Source organism: Sus scrofa, chromosome 4 (genome assembly GCF_054392235.1).
Source record: "Sus scrofa isolate SSC_HxYL_T2T_F1_AM1 chromosome 4, Sscrofa_HxYL_maternal_Yorkshire_Landrace_v2.0, whole genome shotgun sequence".
Classification (NCBI taxonomy): domain Eukaryota; kingdom Metazoa; phylum Chordata; class Mammalia; order Artiodactyla; family Suidae; genus Sus; species Sus scrofa.
In genome coordinates, this window is record NC_139386.1 from 99,345,315 (window position 1) to 99,367,032 (window position 21,718).

A 21,718-nucleotide genomic window follows, 5' to 3' on the forward strand; every position below is an offset into this window, starting at 1 on the left:
GTGTACTAAGCATTTATTAAACAGGAAGGAGCATGTGGGAGAGCGAGGAGGAACCCCCTTCACTCTGCATAGGTAGCGTCATCGTTGCTGTCGCTGTAGGCGGAGGAGGAGAGCTCCTCGCGGGGTGTGCAGACCGGGCACCGCTGCCGCATATCGTTCCAGCAGGATCGGCAGTACACCGCCTCGCAGTCAGGCGTAGGGCACACGTAGGACTCGGGCGTCTCGGATGCCTGGCACACCACGCATCGCCGGCGGAGCCAGGGGCGCAAGAGAGGACAGCGGCGGTGCAGGATGTCCGCCAGGCGGCGGCGCTGTTGGCAGGCAAGGCAGGTTTAGAGCTCTTCGAGGAGCAGGGAGGAGAGAAGGGGTTATTGGACAGCACTTCTTGTCTGAAGGACTGACTATGTCTACATGTTGGGGGAAGCCAGCTTGGGCACAGAAGACCCTGGAAGACAAGGTTGCTAAGAAGTGGATCCTAGAGAGCATCCTTCACTCCGTGAGCCTCCCTCCGTGATGAAGTGGGAGGATGCAGCCTTGGGAGGAACCAACCAGTAACAGCAACAATCATCATCATTTACACTTTCCCATAATTTGTCTTGTTCTTTTTTTTCTTTTTCGGGCCGCACCCGCAGCATACAGAGGTTCCCAGGCTAGGGGTCGAATTGGAGCTACAGCTGCCGACCTGCACCACAGCTACAGCCACGCAGGATCTGAGACTTGTCTGCGACCCACACCACAGCTCACGGCAACACTATATCCTTAACCCACTGGGCGAGGCCAAGGATCAAACCGCAACCTCATGGTTACTAGTCAGATTCGTTTCCACTGTGCCTCATGGGGAACTCCTCCCCAAATGTGTCTTAATTTGATTCTTACCTTGGGGCTGAGAAGTGAGTAGGGCAGGTAAGACTATTACTACTGTGTTCCCCCACCTTATATGTAAGAAAGATGAATCTCACAAATGTTAGGTGATTTTTCCAAAGGCAGACAGCCAGGAAATAACCAAACCTGGCTGGACCTAGGTACCTTGATTCCAAATCATAAGCCTGGCTCATTATGCTCCCTCCCCCTCACCCCACCTTCTCTCCACACAATTGCCAGGAATTCTCAGGCTACTTTATCATGTCACTCTTTGCTCAAGAGACTCCAGGGGCCCCACTTCCTGCCAGAAAAATGCAGAACTCTTCGGCTTGGCCTTCTTCTTTTTTTTTTTTTTTTTGTCTTTTTTCCATTTCTTGGGCCGCTCCCACAGCATATGGAGGTTCCCAGGCTAGGGGTCGAATCAGAGCTGTAGCCGCCGGCCTATGCCAGAGCCACAGCAATGCAGCAACCGAACTGCATCTGCGACCTACACCACAGGTCACAGCAATGCCGGATCCTTAACCCACTGAGCAAGGCCAGGGATCGAACCTGCAACCTCATGGTTCCTAGTCGGATACGTTAACCACTGAGCCGCGACGGGAACTCCAGTATGTTCATTTTGAGTGGGTTTCTTAAGAGGCCGCATCAAGATGGTGGAATAGGGGGACATGACGCTCACCGGCTCGCATGGTATGCTAATTTTTTTCATCAGACATTCATTCAGCCCCTATTGTGCATCATGGGAGTTGGAGATTCTAGGCACTGAAGGAAAAAGTCAAGCAAACACAGTCTCTCACTTTTCAGAGCTTTCTTAGGGCTGATTGAATAAGAACGGCTGCCACACTTTTTTTAAGTAATGTGGGTCCTGTACCAAGAAACTGTAAGTAAATTGACTCAATTCAAAAAATAACCATGGAAGGCAGATATTGTTATTATCATCATCTCTTTTTCAGGCAAGAAAACTGATGCTTGGAGAGGTGGTTACTTGCCTAGGATCACACAATGAATTACGTGCCTGCATCATGACAGTGAAACTCATTTAATCCTTACTACAGGAGTTCCTGTTGTGGCTCAGTGGTTAACGAATCCGACTAGGAACCATGAGGTTGTGGGCTCGATCCCTGGTCTTGTTCAGTGGGTTAAGGATCCGGTGTTGCTGTGAGCTGTGGTGTAGGTTGCGGACGCGGCTTGGATCTGGCGTGGCTGTGGCGTAGGCTGGCAGTTACAGCTCTGATTAGACCACTAGCCTGGGAATCTCCATATGCTGTGAAGCGGCCCTAGAAATGGTACAAAGGCAAAAAAAAAAAAAAATCCTTACTACAACTAGATGGGGGAGTTAATTCCATTTTACAGAAGGTAAAAACCAATGAAAGCTCAGCATTTAATTAAGTCATAGTAAGAAGGGGAGGAGCCAGGATTCAAACCCAGGCCCTCTGGTACCAGAGCCCCACATCTGACCACCATTCTATTACTGATTCTAGCGAGCAGGCCATACAGATCTGTCCAAACTCCTATTCTTCAGAGGGAAAAACTGCACTTCAGGGAAGACCATGGCCAAGGCTACACAGCTTAATGAGGGAGTGTGGATTAGAACCTGATTCTTCTGACCGTGTGCTCTGTTATACCACATACCTTTTCATGAGGCCTCACTGATCCCAGCCCACCTGCCTACCCACCCTCCCTCCCAGGATCTGCACTGCATCCCTCTCAGAAGAACCTGTGGCCTTGCCCTAGGCCCCTTCTTTCTTCCCCCGCCCCCACCCCAATGGCTGCACCTGCAGCATATAGAAATGCTGGGCTGGGGTTGAAACGGAGCTGCAGCTGCTGGCCTACACCACAGCCACAGCAACACTGGATCTGAGCCAGCTATAGCTTGCAGCAACACCAGATCCTTTTAATGCACTGAGTGAAGCCAGGGATAAAACCCACATCCTCCCGGACACTATGTCAGATCCTTTGGGGGGGGGGGCACACCCACGGCATATGGAAGTTTCCAGGCTAGGGAAAGAACCAGGGCTGCAGCTGCCAGCCTACCCACAGCAAGGCCATATCCGAGACCCATCTGTGACCTGCACTGCAGCTCATGGCAATGCCTAATCCTTAACCCACTGAGCAGGGCCAGGGATTCAACCTGTGTCCTCATGGATACTAGTTGGGTTTGTTACCTTTGAGGCACGATGGGAATTCCTATGTCGAGTTCTTAACCTGCTAAGCCGCAGGGTCCCTTGTTTCTGCTGAACCTCTCTTGCTTTCCTCTGACCCAACTGTATCAAATCTGATTCCCCTTTACTGTCTGCTTCCCAGGCTGGGCTGAATCCTGGGGTCCAGAGATGTACATCGCTTTGCCCTCCAGGAGCTGGGTGACACTTAGCATGCATCTCACCAGAACTCACTGTGATCAGTAGGCCTGGGACCTTGGTGGAGGCTGGGTGGACTGAAGGGAGAGGCCCCTCCCCCTCAGTTCTCAGACCCAGTCGGGGCGGCGGGGGTGGGGGCACAAGAGTGCAAGCCTGGACTTACTGGAGCCCTCTGCTGTCTCGCCCGCCTCACGATGGCGGCCCTCCTCAGTTGGGTGAAGGCCACTCTCTTCCTCAGGAGATCGTTGTAGAGGAAGAGGATCCGCTTCTTCTCTCGCTGGGGCCAGAGAGACAGTACAGAGGAAGAAGGCGTCCCCCAAAGTTGGGGCTGGTGGGGGGCTGGGCGCAGGCTGGTGTGTGTGTGTGTGTGGTGTGTGTGTGTGTGTGCACGCTAGGGGTGTCGAGGTTGGGACAGGGCACACCTTGGGGAAGTAGAAGGCTGCGATGACTCTCCGGAGCCGGTAGCCGAAAGCCTGGAGCAGGCAGAGACACACCAGCAGGCCGCTTGGTAGCGCAGCCCTCACATAGGCGCTGGGACTCAGGGGCACAGGCTGGGGCAGGCAGGCTGCGGGAGGGGATGGGGCCATCAGCCGGTCTGCCCGCTGCTCCTCTCCAGGTTGACCTCCCCATGCCAGTGGGGGCGTGGCTTAGATCTCTGATTTTCCAGCTCTCCCCCTGGCGGCTCCTCATCCTGCAGGGCTGTGTCATCAATACTGCAGCCACCAGGCCCATGAAGCTCTTTGCTCAACATGGCACAGATGTAGAAATGTTCCATCACTGCAGAAAGTTCTGCTGAACAGCATTGCTCCAAAGGGCCGGGCCCCTCTGGTCCCAAGGCCCCAGCCCTCAGCCCCTCTGACCCAAGCCTGTCAGTTTCCAACTCTTCGAACCTGACCTGATGTTTCCTGCTCTGATTTCTCTAACACAAGCACGCCGACCCCCTCTCGCTGCCAAGGCCCAGTCAGTCCCCTACCTCTTTTTTTTTATTCTTTTTAGGGCTGTACCTTCAGCATATGGAAGTTCCCGGGCTAGGGGTTGAATTGGAGCTGCGGTTGCCAGCCTATACCACAGTCACAAGCCACACTGGATCTGAGCCGCATCTGCAACCTCCACCTCAGCTCCCGGCAACTCGGGGACCTTAACCCACCGAGCGAGGCCGGGGATTGAACACTCATCCTGATGGATACTAGTCAGGTTCTTAACCCATTGAGACACAATGGGAACTCCCCCCAACTCTTGGAAAGAAAACTTTCAGCATCACTCACGCATGTTGTTCGATTCCACCACTGTCTCCGAGGACGTGTTCAGAGCCCCAATAGTTTTCCGAAGAAGCCGGGCCAGCATGGAGTCTCCCCCGACTTTCACCTCCAGTTTATGACTGCCTGAGGCCAGGACAGGGGCCATAGTGTGTGGGGGGAGTATTGGAGGAAAGAATTGGAGATAAGGGGATGGGGCAGACAGGGATTGGATGTATGGGAGAGGTCAAGGCATAGACATACATCTCGGCAGAGTTCCCGTTGTGGCACAGAACCAGACTAGTAACCTTGAGGATGTGGGTTCGATCTCTGGCCTCACTCAGTGGGTTAAGGATCCGGCATTGCCATCAGCTGTGGTGTAGATCACATGCATGGCTTGGATCTGGCATTGCTGTGGCTGTGGCCAGCAGCAGCTGCAGTTCCAATTCGACCCCTAGCCTGGGAACCTCCATGTGCCACAGGTACGGCCCTAAAAAGAAAAAGAAAACCTCTCAGCTGCACCCAACTTGCCATCCCTTCCCTGCACACGAACCCCTCCCTTTGGAAGATACAAAGGAAGGTTGGAAACTGAGAACCCCAGTGACAGCTGTCAGGTTTCAGGGCTGGTATTCCAGCCCGGGGTTGGGGAGGACGGGGAGGGGCTGAGATGCAGAAGGAGGTGACAAAATGGGAAGAATTGGGGTGGGGTGGCCGCACAGGGGTGGGTGCTCTTCAGGGGGTGTCTCCTGGGCTGGGAGCCTCCCCGCCTCTCCCCGAGCTCGCTCACTGCGGAAGGAGTACTGCAGGAAGGAGTGGTGGCGGATGGTGTCGAAGATGGAGTAGAGGGCCCCGTCCAGGCCACACAGCACCCCCAGCAGCAGCAGCACAGGCAGGGTCTCCAAGAGCTCCCGTATCTGCCCAGCGAGCAGGAGGGGCAGAGCTGGGCAGCGCCACCTGCCCTGGCGCAGAGCCCGCTCTGCCACCTTTGCCCCCCACCCCTCAGACCCCTGCCTCTAGTAGGATCTGGCGGCCTGCCCTCCCACCAGCCTCACCACATTTTTCATTTCTGAGGCCTGGATCATGGGATCCCTGGGGAAGATGACAGTTTTCTTCTCAGCTTTGCGGAGCGGCAGCAGAGTCCGCTTGCCCTGGGAACAAGGTCCACACAGGGAGAAACCCGGTGTGCCCCCTCCCCTTCCGCTCTGCCCTCCTGGAGCGGGAAGCCACACAGGGCACAGAGCAGGGCCCCCTTGGGCCGGGCTGTGCCCACTCACCAGCTTCTTCCTGCGATCATCGATCTGGCAGAAGTAGGTGCTGATATAGATGTTGTCGAAGCGGATGTCCCCGTTATAATTGTCCACGTAGGAGAAGCACCTGTGGGTGAGGGTGCCTTGGTCGCCTCCAGGGTCACCCACCCCCAGCCATGGGCTTCTCTGATGCACAGTCATTGGCCAGCCTCTCAGCGTGCACTGAGCACCATCTGTGTCCTAGAAGAAGACGGAGCTCCCTCCTGCCCCCCAGCCGCCCCCAGTCCAGTGAAAAACATACATACTGATGAGACATAACAGAGGAGAGGAGGGATGGGTCATGTTAGAGCACGCGTGTGGCTGGGAGCTAGGGAAGGGTTTCCCAGGCATGGAACCTTCAGGAAGTATATCAAGCAGAGGAAAGAGCAGGAACAAAGGCACGGAGACGGGAAACCGGCAAGGTTGCAGACATCACCTGACCCACTGACTCCCGCATTCACCTCTCAAGTCCCTGCCTCTCAGGAGAGCCTTCCAAACATCTCCTGGAGGTCACTTCAAGCAAAACTCATTCCAAAACTATTTCCCTTCTCGTCTGACACTCCCTTGAGTACAGCAGGGCTGGCTGTGTGTGAGTGTGAGTGTGTGCCTGCACCAATGGAGCTCTCTTCTGTGTCTCTCCCAAGTCCCCCATAATGCTTCCGTTTCCTGAGGGAAAAAATGTTAATTGTTGGAAATGTGTTTAAAACTGTAAAAGTACATGAAATAAGCTCTGTAAACTGTGAAACATAAGTTCCAATGCTATGGGTTCTGGGACCCTGTAAAAATCTACATCTTTGCCTTTAAGATAGAAATAACTGTACATGCAAAGAAAGACTGTGAGCGCCCCCTTGTGGAGAGACCTACGGCGGCTGGGCCCGCTGGGGCCTCCTGAGTCTGGCCCCCCCTGAGTCTGGCCCCACCCCCGCGCCAGCTCTGCCCCCGCAGGGAGGGACCTCACCCAGGCTGAAAGCCTGCAAGTGGCTATTGATTCCGTGCCTTCTTCCTTCCCTCCCCAAACTGGCTCTGAGACCTGTGACACCTTCACTCTTCCTCCCTCCATCTCAGAGCAACTTCCTGCCACACCCCACTCCAGCCAGGCTCCCTACCTAACCTCTGACCTCCCATAGCCTCCCTCCCTGCAGGCTTCTCCAGTCCACTCTGCAACCCTGCAATGGGTGGGGAATGGGGGTGGGGGCAGTTCAGGGCCCTCTTGGAGGGATTTCCAGACTGTTCTGGCCATGGCCACTTCAGCCCAGTCCTCAACCCCAGCCTCTGCCTTGCACATCTCACATGTGATGGAATCCTGGCCAAGAGAATAACTTTCTTTTTCTTTTTCTTTTTCTTTTTTCTTTCTTTTTTTTTTTTTGCTTTTTAGGGCCACACTAACGGCATGTGGAGGTTCCCAGGCTAGGGGTTGAATTGGAGCTGTAGCTGCTGGCCACAGCCACAGCCACAGCTACGTGGGATCGGAGTCTGCAACCTACACCACAGCTCACCACAATGCTGGATCTTTAACCCATTGAGTGAGGCAAGGGATCGAACCCACAACCTTGATTGCGGGTCCCTAGTCGGATTTGTTTCCGCTGTGCCACAACGGGAACTCCCCTTTCCTCTTCTTGACCATGACTTCCTATCTGCAGCCTCTTGAAGCCCAGTTATGGCCCTTGCAGGAGCACCTCCTCAGCTCCCATACCTGGCCCCACAACCAGTTCATAGTATAGCCCTTGAACCATCGCCAGTTTTTTGTTTATTTCTTTTTTCTTTTTAGAGCGCACCCACAGCATATGGAAGTTCCCAGGCTAGGGGTCAAATCGGAACTGTAGCTGCTGGCCTACTCCACGGCCACAGCAATGCTAGATCCGAGCCATATCTGCAACCTGCACCAGAGCTCACAGCAATGCCCACGGATCCTTAACCCACTGAGGCCAGGGATCAAACCCATGTCCTCAAGGATACTAGTCAGGTTCATTATCACTGAGCCACAACGAGAACTCTGAACCATCTCTGTTTTGTGGCTGCCTCTCTTGCATCCCCTAGATCATGAGTCTCTTGAGGGCAAGAATATGGCTCCTTCATCTTTGTCCTCCGACAGGGCCCTGGGCATCCACACAACCACTCATTTGCAGTTGCTCTAGCCCCACAAATAGGGGCAGACAGATCAGGAACCCCTGTGCCCAGCCCCTGCCCAGCCCCTGCTCCTCCCAGGCATTCGGGGGTGGAGACAGGAAGTACAGGGTCCAGAGGTCAGCAGGGGAGCAGAGTGAGGCCCAGGACAGCCCAGCTGGACGCCAGGCTGGGTGGGGTTGAGGACTTTGGTCCAAATGGAGGGAAAGTAGCTGCCAACGCAGCAGGCGGGAGAAAATGAAAGCAGAATTGGACGATAAAAACGGCACAAAGTCAGAGCCAAGGGGAATATGAAGGGCAAGAAAAAAAATCAAAAGTCAAAGCTAAAAGTTAAAAAAAAAAAAAAACTCAGCGTCAGGATAAAGGGCTGAAGGAGGTAGATAAAGACGGGTCGCCCTTTCAGGAGGTGGGAACACGGTAACGTTTCTTCTGACAAAATGTCCATATTTCCTTTAACTTTGTGTAAACAAGGAACCCAGCTTTAGAAAAAGGCCGCGTTAAAGGCACAAGAACAGTCACATTCAGAGCCTGAGGTGGGTCTGCAGCTGGGGTCTGGGACTCAGGGGTGGGAGTTGGAGGAGGGGTTGGGGCGGGGGCGGGGCTTGGAGTGGTGGGCGGGGCTTGGGGTGGAGCTTCAAGACTTACGCTCGGAGGACCAGCAGGAAGGTGCAGGAGAGCAGCACCCGCAGCAGCCCCAGGGCCCACTCCAGCTGTGCCTCCTGACGTCTCACGTAGTCTCGCACCTCGGTGCTCACGTGTTCCCAGCTCGTGTTGAGGCCCAGCATCCCGGCCCGCTTCTCTTCCTGGGAGAGGACCTGGGTACAAACTCAGAGGCCCAGGCCCAACCCCCCAGCCTCTCCGTGGTGCCTTTCTCCTAATGCCCCACTCTTGGGTCCAGCTCTTCCCGGGACTTTAAGAGTGGCCGATGCCCTTCTTGACACGGTCTTGCTCCCCTGCCCTTGTATGAGCTGCCACCCTCTCACACCTGGCTGACCATTAGGCCCCGGGTCAGGGCCCTGCGGGCCAGCCACAGGCTTGGCACCCCGCCTGTCCCCTCACACCAACATCGTTCCCCCTCCCTCACAGCCTGCCCCCTCCCTCCTGAGCCCTCTCCCTCAAGCCCTGGTCCCTGTGCCCTCCTCCCACTCCCTGTCTCCCCCCACCCTCACCCGATGCCCCTCCTACCTTGAGGTTAATAGTGGCTGAAAATTCCCCCTCCAGGCCACGAATAGACTGGTTGAGGGAGTCATAGGTTTGCCCAAAGTTGCCTTCCACTGGGATGCGACTGCGGCACCAAACTTCCATCACTAGTGGGCAGTGGGGCCAGGTCAGGGGCTTCCCTGAGCCCCGGCCTCCAGTCGTCCCTTCCCAAGAGCCTTTTCATCCCGCCTGCTTTTCTGTCTCTCTGCCGGTGACTTCCTTTTTTTTTTTTTTTGGCTGCCATGGCTTATGGAGTTACCAGGCCAGGGATCAGAGGATCAGATCCAAGCTGAAACTGCAATCTGTGCCACTGCTGGATCCTTAACCCACTGTGCTCCGCTGGGTTAGTGGGTTGGCTTGTTTATTTATTTATTTATTTTTTAGGGCTGCACCCTCGGCTTATGGAAGTTCCCAGACTAGGGGTCTAATCAGAGCTGCAGCTGCTGGCCTGTGCCATAGCCACAGCAACACCAGATCCAAGCCACATCTGCAACCTTTGCCACAGCTTGTGGCAATGCTGGATCCTTACCCACGGAGCGAGGCCAGGGATCAAACCTGCCTCCTCATGGATACTAGTTGGGTTCTTAACCTGCTGAGCCGCAATGGGAACTCCTTGGCTGAGAATTGAACCTATGTCTCAGCGCTCCAGAGACACTGCCAAACCCATCGCACCACAGTGGGAACTCTGGCAGTGATCTTTAGGGCTGCACCCTTGGCATATGGAAGTTCCCAGGCTAGCGGAGCTACTGCTGCTGGCCTGCACCACAGCCACAGCAACACAGGATCCGAGCGGCATCTGTAACCTACACCACAGCTCACAGCAACACCGGATCCTTAACCCACTGAGACCAGGGATCGAACCTGCATCCTCATGGATACTAGTTGGGTTTGTTACTATTGAGCCATGATGGGAACTCCTGCCGGTGACTTTCTACCACCCCGAGCCCTTCCTCTCTTCACTCTCCTCTTTTCCCCAGAACCAGGGCCGGATTTTTCCCCCCCATTTCTTCACCTGCCTATAACTATACCAAATATTAATAATGATAGCCAATATTTTTGGGGGTACGCCCATGGCATATGGCATTCCCAAACCAGGGATCTGCCCCACAGCACTGACAATGCCATATCCTTAAACCACTGAGCCACCCGGGAAGTCCAGGATAGCCGATATTTAATGGAGCAATTCCTCTGTGTGCCGGCTCTGTTACCAGCTTTACATGTCTTATCCACTGAAATCATCAGAAACCCCTAATGGGATAAGCACTATCTTTATGCCCATCTTTCAGATGGAGGGACAAAGCTGAGAGCCTTGCTATAAACTTACCTGGGTCACAAGCCCAGTCAGTGGAGGGGCTGGGCTCTGAGGGTGCCGTGTCCTCAAAGCTGAAAACCCTCCCCCGTTGCCCTCCTACCCCACATCTACCCAGTGGTCGCCAAGGACTCGGATCCCCAGCCCTGGTGCGCCCCACCCCCGTGCTGCTGTGCTGACCCTTGGCAATGCCACAGAAGAATTTGAACTTCATGGGCAGGCAGAGCAGGTGCTTGAGGAGCGGGACCCAGATGTGTCGCATGCACTGTTGGTGCTTTTGGTCAAACCAGCGGCGGCAGGTGAGCATGGCCTTGTTCACCACGTCTGTAGGAAGGGGTAACAGGCGTCTGAGGTCCCCACCCCCTGACCTGGAGCCCCAGCCCTGCGCCGCACCCCCCCCCAGGCCCCCCCTCCTCACGGGAGCAACGCAGCTTTGTCTTCATCTCGTATATCTTCTGTGTGGAGAGGCGGCGTCTGAAGGCTGACATGCGGAGCGGCTCTCCACCCTGGGCTGTCTGCTCTGAGCCCTCGGCGTCGTCCTCAGGTGTGTATCCACTCTCACTGTTCACCTGGGCATCCAGTTCCTCAAAGGAGCTGGTGATGTTCTGAGTCTCGGCTTTCAGTGACTCTTTGCTGCTCTGGGGTTGGAGGGAGGGGAGGGGTCAGCCATGTGAACTTAGCGCTTCTGCTGCCCCTACAGCCTTTTTGTCTCGCATTAGCCAAGTTTGGGTTCTTACCTCAAGCCTATAGGGAGCCTAGGCCCCGAGACAGCCTCTCACCTGGAATTCTCCCCACTTCATGGTCCTTGGGAGCCCTCGCCCCTCCCCAGCTGCCTCTGTTCTGCTCACCTCCCAGGCTCCCAGCTCGTCCTAAGGCCTCCCATCCAGATCCTTGCTGGTCAAGGGAGGGTCCCCTTGGACTTCACGCCTCAGCACGAATGTCTCAGACTACTGTGCCATCTCAATGTCCCCGACTCCCAAGCCCCTCAGCCCTTATCTCCCCAACTCCTCAGCTCTCCAGTTCTTCCAGACCACCCCCCCCCCCCCCCGCTGGGCTTCCAGGACCCAATTCCCTAGTCCCCTAGTCCCCTGGTCCTCGAAGCTCCCAAACTCCTCAAGGCCAGGCCCATTTCCTGACATTCTAGCTCAGCTGTCCAGAGTACCACCTACTCAGGTGTTTGGAAAGGTGTGGGGGGCGGGGGGTGTCCCAATAGATGGGGGTGGGGACACTCCTGGCGTTTCATGCCCAGGGACCCAGGGTACATCTTGCAATGTTTGGGGACAGTTCTGCCAAAAATGCTGGCACCACCCACATTGAGAAACTGTTAGTCCAGGGTCCCAGCTCCCAGCTCAGGTCATCGAGGCCCTGTGGGGAGAGGAACCCCTAGGCCCTTGCCCTTGCAGGGTCCTGACCAGCAGGTCCTTGAACACTGCCCGCAGGGGGGCTGTGGAGACGCGCCAGGCCGCGCGGGTGTTGTTGATCTGCAGCTCCACGGTGCAGCCCAGCGATGCTATCACCTCATTGAGGTTGTGCCGCAGGTTGGCCACTGGTCCTGGGGGAAGATGCCCTGGTGGATTATCTCCCTCTAGAGCCAATTAACTTTCTTCAGCCCATCCCAAGCTCCTGCTCTGCCTGCAGTGACCACTTTCTAGAAGTGTACCCTGATGGGGCCCAGAAGCTGGTGAGAGGTCATCTCACGCAACCTCTGGCTTTTTTCCCCTGTGTAAACTAAGGAGGCCCAGAGATGTAGAGGCACTCTCTCGGGGACACACAGCAAGTTGCAACAGCTGGGATGAGATCCCACACTCTTTTTTTTTTTTTTTTTCTTTCGTTCTTTTTAAAAAAAATTCTTTTCTTTTTATTTTTAGGGCTGCATATGGAAGTTCCCAGGCAAGGGATCCATTCAGAGCTGCAGCTGCTGGCCTATGCCATAGCCACAGCCACAGCCACAGCTAGATCCGAGCCATATCGGCAACCTATTCTACAGCTCACAGCAAGGCTAGATAAATACACACTGAGCAAGACTAGGGATTGAATCCACATCCTCATGAATACTAGTCAAGTTTGTTACCGCTAAGCCACAGTGGGAACTCCTCTTTCTTCTTTTTTTTCCCCCCCTTTTTTGGCTGCCCCATGGCATATGGAATTCCTGGGCCAGGGATCAGATCCGAGCTGCAGCTGCAACCTATGCCAAAGCTGTGGCAATGCCAGATCCTTAACCGACTGTGCCCAGCCAGGGCTCGGACCTGTGTCCCAGTGCTCCAGAGAAGCAGCCAGTCCCATTGCACAAGAGCGGGAACTCCTAGAGATTCCCTCCACTCTTTCTCCTTCCCCAGACTCTGGCTCTCACCAGAGTCACTGCTTCAGTGTCAGTAGCAGGTACCCAGGGACACACACTCACCCTCATAGATGGCGGCCAAGGCATATCCCAGCACAAAGAGCCTGCCCTCTTTGCCCAGCATCTTGGGTACTAGCAGGAGGCTGGCACAGCGGATATGAGGGGAGGTCCCCCAGCCTATGGCCCCCAAACCTGTTAGGAGAGTCCAGGAGGTGATGAGGCAGAGTAAGGAAGCTGCTTCCCCCACCAGGTTTTGCAGAGCACCCGCCCCTCACAAACTCCCTTCTAGAACCATCACCATACTGCTTTGGTCTCGTTTACAGATTCTGATAGGCCTTCTAGGCCACTCATTCATTCATTTATTGAAAGGTCATTTAGGGAGTTCAATTGTGTGGTAGTCTCTGGAAGGGCTTGGAGAGATGGTTTTGAGATTGAAAAGCCATGGTTGGGGATTGACTTGGTGTGTGCATGTGTGTGTGTGTGTGTGTGTGTGTGTGTGTGTGTGTGTGTGTGTGAGAGTGTGTTTGGGAAGGGAGCCAACATTTCCCCTTTCCAGACTGAATTCACACTTACTCTCGGTGCTCAGGGAGCAGAGAAAGCAAGAGAAAAATTCTGGAAACTGATGCTTGGAACAATGAGAAGAGAGGTCACCTCCATATGCCCCGGGCTCGGACACCTACAGCGCTCATCATCTCTGCCCCTAATTTTAGCCCTTGATCGGGCACCTCCTGCTATGTTTTAGCAGTTTCACATGTGTCTCCCTGTGGTCTCTGCAAGGAGACAGTGAGCTCCTTGAAGCTCGTAATCCAGGGAGACAGACAGACGGGTAAACAAATGACTACAGCATGAAGTGCTAAGTGCACAGGGCGGTGCTTATAAAGAGCTGTGGGAGCCGAGGAGGGAGTGGGTATTTCTGCTGGGAGGGGTGGGGCTGGGAAGGCTGGACAAAGGAGCTGATGTGTCAGCTGGGTCTGGAAGATGAGTAAGTGTCGTTAGGCATTCCAGGCCAAAGAAACAGCATAAACTGGTCAGGGAACCTAGAAGATTCCTGTGCTGATAGAATGTTCTCCCAAAGCAAGTCCCAAGTCCTTTCTCTTCGTTCCGTCTCCACAGCCCTCATGGAGTCCCTGGCATCCCACACGGGGACTAACTCGTCTCCACTTCCCCTCTCACTCGCCTAAACTTCAGTTTTCACAAGGCCGCCAGATCCTGTAAAAACGTGAATCAGACCATGTCCCTTCTCTGCTTGAAGCCACGTGAAGACCCTCCATCTCCCTTGGAATCACACAATTCCCCTAACACGGTCTCCAGACTCTGGTAGTCTGGCCCCTGCCGCCCTTCTGGAGTGTTCTCGTGCTCTCCAGCCCTTCGCCCACCATGTCCGCCCACACGGGCCTTGTTGCTGTTCCTGGAACATTCCTCCTCTCGGGTCCTTGCCCTGGCTCTTCCCGATGCCAGGAGCACCCCTCCCCCCGTCTTCACCAGGCTGGCTCCACCTTGTCATACAGGTTTGCCGCAAACCCTGTCAGGTGCCACCCCACAGTCTGTTCTGCCTTCTTCCTTACTAACACGACTTGGGTCTTGTTCAAGGGCAATGGCCTGTCCCTCCCCTGGCCCCTGGGGGTAAATCTGGATCGGTCTAACCCAAGCACGGTGTAACAGGACAATGAAAGTGCTGGTTCTGTGGTCTTGGCCTTTTGGCTAAAGATTCAAGCTGAGGACACGGGTTGCCAAAGAGCTGCTCTGCATTCTCAGGATAACTGTTGACCAAGAGTTGCTCTACATTCTACGGAGAGCCCCAAAGGAGTTCCCTGGTGGCTCAGAGGGTTAAGGACCCAATGTTGTCACTGCAGCAACTTGGGTCACTGGTGTGGCACAGGTTTTATCCCTGGCCTGGGAACTTCCACAAACAAATAAAAATGGAGAACCCCATGGAGATTGCTGACCCCTGTCTGGAATTTACCAAAAGAGCAAAACTAGTCTCCTACTCCTCTACGCCAACTGGTCTACATAAAACAAGACCAGAAATCTGGAAGTAGAGAGAAGTGGTGAGAGTAGGCAGACAGAGGAGAGTCTGTGGAGGGGATGGGTGTTCACTTCCTCATGTCAGGTGACAGACTCCATGAGGACTCTTCAGAGGCTGGTGCTGCAAGAAGGGGAACCCAGCTCATCCCTCCAGGCTGGAGCTGCAGAGCCTGGAGGGGCCACCCCAGGACCACCACCAGAACAAGGAGAGGGAGGGGATTTGGTGGGCCTGCTCCGCAGGGGCTCCCCAGAGGGTGGGGGGACAGTGAACGTGGAGGGTGGTACAGGCTCCTCATAACACAGGGGAGCGGGGAGGGCAGCTGCAATGGGCCCTGCTTTCCCAGTTTGGTGGGGCAAGGCTGTGTGCGTTTCCTCTGGGACAAGTGGACACATGGAGAGAGGGCAGCAGGACTTGAGGGTCCTGTGAGGGTCCCCAGCCCAGAGGGCAGCCTGCTTGGGAGAGGCATCCAAAAGTAAGAGGCCATGGGAGTTCCCGTTGCGGCTCAGTGGCTTAAGAACTTGATTAGTATCCATGAGGATGCAGGTTCAGTCCCTGGCCTCGCTCAGTGGGTTAAGGATCCGGCGTTGCCATGAGCAGTGGCATAGGTCGCAGATGAGGCTTGGATCTGGCATGGCTGTAGCTGTGGTGTAGACCAGTGGCTCCAGCTCTGATTCCACACCCAGCCTGGGAACTTTCATGGACCAAGGGTGCTGCCCTTTAAAAAAAAAAAAAAAAAAAAAGTAAAAGACTGTGGTTGGCCTGTAGGAGCTACAGGGAGCTTCATTCGAGGTCAGCAGGAAACTGGGCACTGAGCAGCCCACATGGAGCCTCCAGCGAGACCAGGAATGGGGCCCCTGAGACAGCTGGGGTGTGAGCGGTCACCCGAGCAGGGGCGGTGGAATTATAACTGTATGGATGACTTCAGACTTTTGTCCCTTTTCCTCTAATTCTTCTAAACCCCTTTCTGACATCAGAAGAATCAGAAAGGGAAGGAAGTGGAGAAAAAAGTGAGCACGCAGGCCATGCCCCCTTCTCCACCGCAGCACCCCATGCCAGGCTTCAGGCCCGAGCTGCAGGCAAGGGGGCGGTAAGGAGGGAAGAGATGTTTGACGACGGCCGTGAGATTGAAATCTTGATGTAGACCGAATGGGACCTTTTAAATCCTAAAAATAGTCATAATTACTGAAGCGGGACTAGGTCTTGCAGATTGAAATCGCTGCAAAGCTAAGGGTCTGTGTGAGAGGTCATCAGTGGGAGAAAGCTTAGAAGACAGTGGTGGGAGAAAGCAGCGTTCCCCGTTGGTATGCCATGGAGGTAGGTCATTCCGTGAACAGGTGACAATGCCACCTCTGCGCCCCTTGCCTGGGAGAGGTTTAGGAAAGGGCACAGGCTGCTGTTCTGACCACAGAGGTGTGTGTGTGGGGGAGTTGTCTTTGTTCTTATGAGAGACCTGAGGAAGGAATGCTCTGGTCTTTTGATGTTGTAGGAGGATGTGATGCCTGGATTCGCTGCGGCCTTTTCATGATCTGAAGAGGAAGGATCTACAGGCCAAAGACGGCAGAGAAAAAAGTCAAAAGGAAGCTGGGTCCTTGGTGGGTTTACTGTGCTGCTGAATTATCCAAACTCTAAAACCACTCTACCTTGAAACTTGTGATATGTGATGACAGACTTCCTCTATGGTTAAACCACTTTTAGGTGGGTTTTCTGTTCTTGCGGTCCAACACCTCCTGACATAACATCTTCATTGAAATGTCACCTTCGCTGAGAAGCCCTCCCTGACTGCTCGCTCCCAGCCCGTTTCTATCACATCCCCTTGGTTTACTTGTTCCATAGCACTTGTCACCACCAGAAATGCTCTTGTTTATTTCTTGTTCATTTACTGTCTAACTCTCCCCCCTAGAATATAAACTTGAAAGAGAATGTAAATTATGAAAGAGCTGAGTGTCGGGGCTGGAGGTGGTGGGACTGGAGCAATAGATGGAGGGAATTAAGGGGTAGAAACCTCCAATTATATAACAAATAAGTCACAGGGATGAATATATATATAGCATAAAGAATTTGGTCACTAGAGAATATGGTCAATAGTTTATAACTTTAAACGGAGTATAATCTATAAAACTATTGAATCAATATGTTGTATGCCTGAAACTGATATAATATTGCAAATTAACTATACTTCAATTTTAAAAAAGAACATGATCAATGATATTGTAATAACTTTGTTCAGGGACAAACGGTTCCTAGATTGATCACGGTGAGCATTTTGTACTGTGTGCAAAAGTCAAATCATATGTGTTACACCTGAAACTAACATAACATTGCACATGAACTGTATCTCAAAAAAAGAAATCATTATAGATTTATAGCAGTCACTGGAATATATATATATATATATATATATACACACACACACACATATGTATGCATTATAGATTACAATGTATGTATGTGTATGTCATATGTATCATATATATTGTTATCTCAAGGAGTCTAAAATTTGAAAGAAAATGGGAGTTCCGGTTGTGGCTCAGCGGGTTAGGAATCCAACTAGTAACCATAAGGATGTGGGTTTGATCTCTGACCTCGTTCAGTGGGTTAAAGAATCTGGCGATGGAGTTCCCATTGTGGCCCAGTGGTTAACGACTGACTAGGAACCATAAGGTTGCAGGTTCAATCCCTGCCCTTGCTCAGTGAGTTAAAGATCCAGCATTGCCGTGAGCTGTGGTGTAGGCTGCAGACGCGGCTTGGATCCCGCGTTGCTGTGGCTCTGGTTTAGGCTGGCGGCTGCAGCTCCAATTCAACCCCTATCCTGGGAACCTCCATATGCCGCAGGAGCGGCCCTAGAAGAGGCAAAAAGGCAAAAAGGCAAAAAGGCAAAAAAAAAAAAAAAAAAAAAGAGGAATCTGGTGTTGTTGCCAGCTGCGGTATAGGTTGCAGATGGTGTTGCTGTGGCTGTGGCGTAGGCCGGCAACTGCAGCTTCAGTTGGACCCCTAGCCTGGGAACCTCTACATGCCACAGGTGCAGCCCTAGAAAAGGCAAAAAGACAAAAAAAAGAAAAAGAATCCAACTGCAGCGGCTCTGGGTCGCTTTGGAGGTACAGGTTTGATCCCTTGCCAAGCACAGTGGATAAAGGGATCTGGTGTTGCCACAGCTTCGTTGTGGGTTGAAGCTGTGGCTTTGATTTGATCCCTAGCCCAGGAACCTCCATATGCCATAGGTGTGACCATAACATTAAAAAAAGAAAAGAAGTAATGAGATCCTGCTGTGTAAGATCCTGCTGTGTAGCACTGGGAACCATGTCTAGTCACTTATGATGGAGCATGATAATATGAGAAAAAAGAATGTATACATATATGTGTAACTGGGTCACCATGCTGTACAGTAGAAAATTAACAGAGGGAGTTCCCGTCGTGGCTCAGCGGAAACGAAGCTGACTCACATCCATGAGGATGCAGGTTCGATCCCTGGCCTTGCTCAGTGGGTTAAGGACATGGCGTTGCCGTGAGCTGTGGTGTGGGTCACAGACGCAGCTTGGATTGTGTGTTGCTATAGCTGTGGTGTAGGCCGGCAGCTACAGCTCTGATTGGATCCCTGGCATGGGAATCTCTGTGTGTTGCGGGTGCGGGCTTAAAAAAAAGACAGAAAAAAAAAAAAAAAAGAAAATTAACAGAACACTGTAAACCAGGTATAATGGAAAAAAATAAAAATCATTATTAAAAAAAAAAAAAAAATGAACAGAGTTCCCGTCATGGCGTAACAGAAATGAATCCGCCTAGGAACCATGAGGTTGTGGCTTTGATCCCTGGTCTCGCTCAGTGGGTTAAGGATCTGGCGTTGCCATGAGCTGTGGTGCGGGTCACAGACTTGGCTCGGATCCTGCGATACTGTAGCTGTGGTGTAGGCTGGCAGCTGTAGCTCTGATTCCACCCCTAGCCTGGGAACCTACATATACCGCAGGTGCGGCCCTAAAAAGCAAAAATTAAAAAAATTAAAAAAAAAAAAGAAAAAAGAGCTGGTATTTGTCAACCTTTTTCCCTGCTGAATCCTTAGCAGGTGCTCAGTTAATACTGAATGAATGAATTTTATCAAGAGCAGCAGGAAATAAGGCCAGAGAGGTCAGGAGAGTTGGGGATTATGAAGGGTCATGGGGTCTAGACTATCTCACGGGGGTAACAGGGAGTCCCTGAGATTGGGGAGACTCTAGAAGGCACAGACTGTGTCTTCTTCTGTACACGGGGGGCCTTTTCTCTCTGGATCTTCCCCTTAATGCCCAAGATGGGGCTGAGGCTACAGGGGACACTTGGGAACAGAAGAAACAAGCTCAGCCTCCTTCCTGGGCACCCAGGGCTGGACCATGTTCCACAGGCCTCTTGAGTGTCACTGTCCTTAGCCTAACGACACTCACCCACCAGGCTGTACAACGTCACCATCTTCTGATCCTCATAGATGTTCATGGGGTTCACCAGGAGCTGAAAGAGACCTAAGGAGACAGAGTCAAGCCAAAGGTAAAAAGATGGGCCCCACCCCTGACCCCTGCTCTCTACTCACCTATGGCCAGGAGCCCCCCGGTGCCTGCCCCCAGCAGGAACGCACTGATGGGAAACTCGCCCTGATGGCGCCACAGGAATCGGCTACAGGAGACGGGCAGTCCCCAGCTCAGGAAGCTCTGCACCGCTGAGGGGGTCACACAGTTTAGCCTAGCAGGGCCACATCTTCTGGCTGGGATATGGTTCAGGATCAGGGGCTTGCAGGGGTAGAGGCTAGGGGAGCCTGCATGAGGGTGGCAGGAACTAGGGGGCTCCTGCCCTGAGGAAGTGGAGCAGACAGGAGGAAGAGAAGAAGAAAAGGCTGGGCTGGAGGAGGGCCCTGGGTGAGAGGGGTTGAGGCTAGGGGACTGAAGAGTGGGGAGAGGGACTGGGGTCCTGGAGGAGAGACAGGGTGAGAGCGGTGGGGGCCAGGAAGGGGCGGGGTCTCCGGTGACTGACTCACTGGTGTGGGGTAGTTTCCTTCTTTGCCCTTTGGCTCTGTGCTTATCTGGTCTGACACCCATAAGTCTGCCCTGGGGAGCTCTCTCTCATCCCAGAAGTCTTCTCCTCCAGGATGTCCTTGGATGAGAGGTTCTGCTTCTGTCTCCTCTGCCTCACCCACAGCCTGTCTGAGGCCTGTGTCTTTTAATCCCTCTGCTCTGAAACGTGGAGGAGATTAGGGACTTACCTATCCTTTTGCAACTGGATAGGGAATTCTGAGATCGACACAGTAAAAGCCCCCTGGAACTTTAGAATATGGCGAGAAATTCTAGGGCCTTTAAGAGCCATAGAACCTGGCGGGCATCTCCTGGAGACAGGCAAGTGTTTGGTCTCCGCAGTCATGCCCCAAATCATGAAGGATGCTGCTCACCCATTGGGAGCAGAGGAGCCGAGCATGGCGCGGGCTGTGGTCCGCAGTATGGGGGGTTTTACCCTGGGCTTGTCCTTGGCCACGGCCTATGGGCTCTTAGAGCTGCTGGTGGAAGGGCACAGCCCCTGGGGCTGCCTGGTGGGCACGCTCACTTTGGCTGCCTTCCTTGGTCTGGGCATGGGATTCTCCCGCCAGGTCCGAGTCACCGTCCTTCTGCTGCTGCCCCAGGCCTTCTCCAGTGAGCATGGCACCCGGTGGAGGGCATGGGCCCTGGGGCAGGGGCTGGGGCAGGAGGGATCTTGGGGGGAGAGGATCTTTCGGTCAATCATGGACAGCGTGGTTGAGGGAAAGACCCCGAAGGCTTCTGTAAGACACGTGTATTGCCTATGCTGCCACGTGCAAGGCTGGGGGCCTGGTTCCAATGGCTTTCTCTCCCCAGAGCAGGGCCGGACACTGCTTTTGGTGGCTGCCTTTGGGTTGGTGTTACAAGGGCCTTGTGCCAACACCCTGCGCAACTTCACCCGGGCCAGCGAGGCTGTGGCCTGTGGGGCAGAACTGGCTCTGAACCAGACCACTGAAATTCTGGAGAGGGCCAAGCAGCCCCTCGTCAGTAAGGCCGCCCATCTCCACAGGTCCCCACGTTCCCCTCATCCTTGTCCTATAGTCCTCCAGGCTCATTATTCTCCACTGGTTCTGGGCCCTAACCTCAGAGCACCAGTTAGACCCTCTGACCCTTGCTCTCTGGCCTGTTTCACAGCCAGATGAACTGTCTGCCAGACCCAAGCATCCAGCCTTCCCACTTCCCGAACAGCAGCCCTCTCCACTGGTAAGAACCAGCCCCTAGAGGAGGAGACCCCACAGTGCCCACGCCTTGTCTCTCAGGTGCCCTGAACAAGATCAAAGCCATTGCCCAGAAGGCCAAGGAGGTGGCTGATCGGATTCGCAAATTCTTTCGGTCAATCATGGATGGTGTGAAGCATATAGGTCAGCACATGAGCATGTCTATTTGTTGCGGGGGGGTGGGGGGGTGGGTGTCAAAATTCTCCCAGTCTCCTCACCCTCACCCCCAGCCAGGCAATGACTTTTTGGGCCTCTCCTGGGTGCTGATTGATCCCCACTGGCTATAGAACTGCCAAGCCCCTAACCACCGCCCTTTCCAGTTCTGGGTGCTGTCCCGGTGTCCCCAACCCCCTGAACAGATGCTGCAGGATTCCTGGGTACCAGCCCCACAGCTGTCCCCAGCCAGGGCCCTGCGGAATGTGTGGTATTGGCTCCTGCACATCGGGGACGTGTGCAACTCAGAGCTGGGCAATCCTTACCTGAAGTGTGCTCGGGTCTTCGATGATGCCAAGGACAGCTGCATGAAGGTCATACCACAAGCCTACCACCTGTGTTATGTTCTCATGCCCTTCAAGCTGATGCTCTGTGGTCTTGCCAGCGGTGAGAGCTCCTGGAGCTTGCCAGCAGGACTGGGGGCCAGCAAACATAGGGGTCAGTTGGGAGGGTGGCTCCAAGGGACTGGTGAGGGGCAATAAATAGGGGACCAGTAAGGATGCTGGGCCCCACGAGGGATGGGGGGTGGGG

General features: G+C 53.8%; 2 protein-coding genes and 1 long non-coding RNA gene across 9 annotated transcripts in view; 2 read left to right on the forward strand and 1 right to left on the reverse strand.

The window, feature by feature from the left end:
• The window catches only part of DCST1 (DC-STAMP domain containing 1), a 23,370-nt gene continuing 1,652 nt past the window's right edge, over positions 1–21,718 (reverse strand). Inside the window, exons 2-18 of one of the 5 annotated variants that reach the window (XM_085022825.1) lie at positions 21,454–21,603; positions 19,727–19,922; positions 19,286–19,411; positions 19,143–19,217; positions 12,774–12,902; positions 11,785–11,924; positions 10,791–11,010; positions 10,553–10,696; positions 9,049–9,170; positions 8,509–8,666; positions 5,728–5,827; positions 5,506–5,601; positions 5,241–5,367; positions 4,484–4,600; positions 3,641–3,783; positions 3,382–3,495; positions 1–311 (exon numbers count right to left, since the gene is read on the reverse strand). In XM_085022825.1, coding sequence (XP_084878951.1) covers positions 60–311; positions 3,382–3,495; positions 3,641–3,783; positions 4,484–4,600; positions 5,241–5,367; positions 5,506–5,601; positions 5,728–5,827; positions 8,509–8,666; positions 9,049–9,170; positions 10,553–10,696; positions 10,791–11,010; positions 11,785–11,924; positions 12,774–12,902; positions 19,143–19,217; positions 19,286–19,411; positions 19,727–19,787 — 2,124 coding nt within the window. In that variant the 5' untranslated portion in view covers positions 19,788–19,922; positions 21,454–21,603 and the 3' untranslated portion in view covers positions 1–59. Of the gene's footprint in view, positions 312–3,381; positions 3,496–3,640; positions 3,784–4,483; positions 4,601–5,240; positions 5,368–5,505; positions 5,828–8,508; positions 8,667–9,048; positions 9,171–10,552; positions 10,697–10,790; positions 11,011–11,784; positions 11,925–12,773; positions 12,903–19,142; positions 19,218–19,285; positions 19,412–19,726; positions 20,022–21,453; positions 21,604–21,718 lie in introns of those variants that run through there. The other 4 variants (XM_085022826.1, XM_021089738.2, XM_085022827.1 and 1 more) reach the window with 4 other exon arrangements.
• LOC146404063 (uncharacterized) lies at positions 15,927–17,108 on the forward strand. The gene is made up of 2 exons (XR_014844144.1): positions 15,927–16,050; positions 16,223–17,108. It is a non-coding gene; the product is annotated as an uncharacterized LOC146404063 (long non-coding RNA).
• DCST2 (DC-STAMP domain containing 2) overlaps positions 20,080–21,718 on the forward strand; it is an 11,899-nt gene continuing 10,260 nt past the window's right edge. Inside the window, exons 1-4 of one of the 3 annotated variants that reach the window (XM_085022829.1) lie at positions 20,080–20,372; positions 20,574–20,744; positions 21,017–21,118; positions 21,377–21,574. In XM_085022829.1, the coding sequence (XP_084878955.1) occupies positions 20,105–20,372; positions 20,574–20,744; positions 21,017–21,118; positions 21,377–21,574 (739 nt within the window). In that variant the 5' untranslated portion in view covers positions 20,080–20,104. The remainder of the gene's footprint in view (positions 20,373–20,573; positions 20,745–21,016; positions 21,119–21,376; positions 21,575–21,718) is intronic. The other 2 variants (XM_021089742.2, XM_085022830.1) reach the window with 2 other exon arrangements.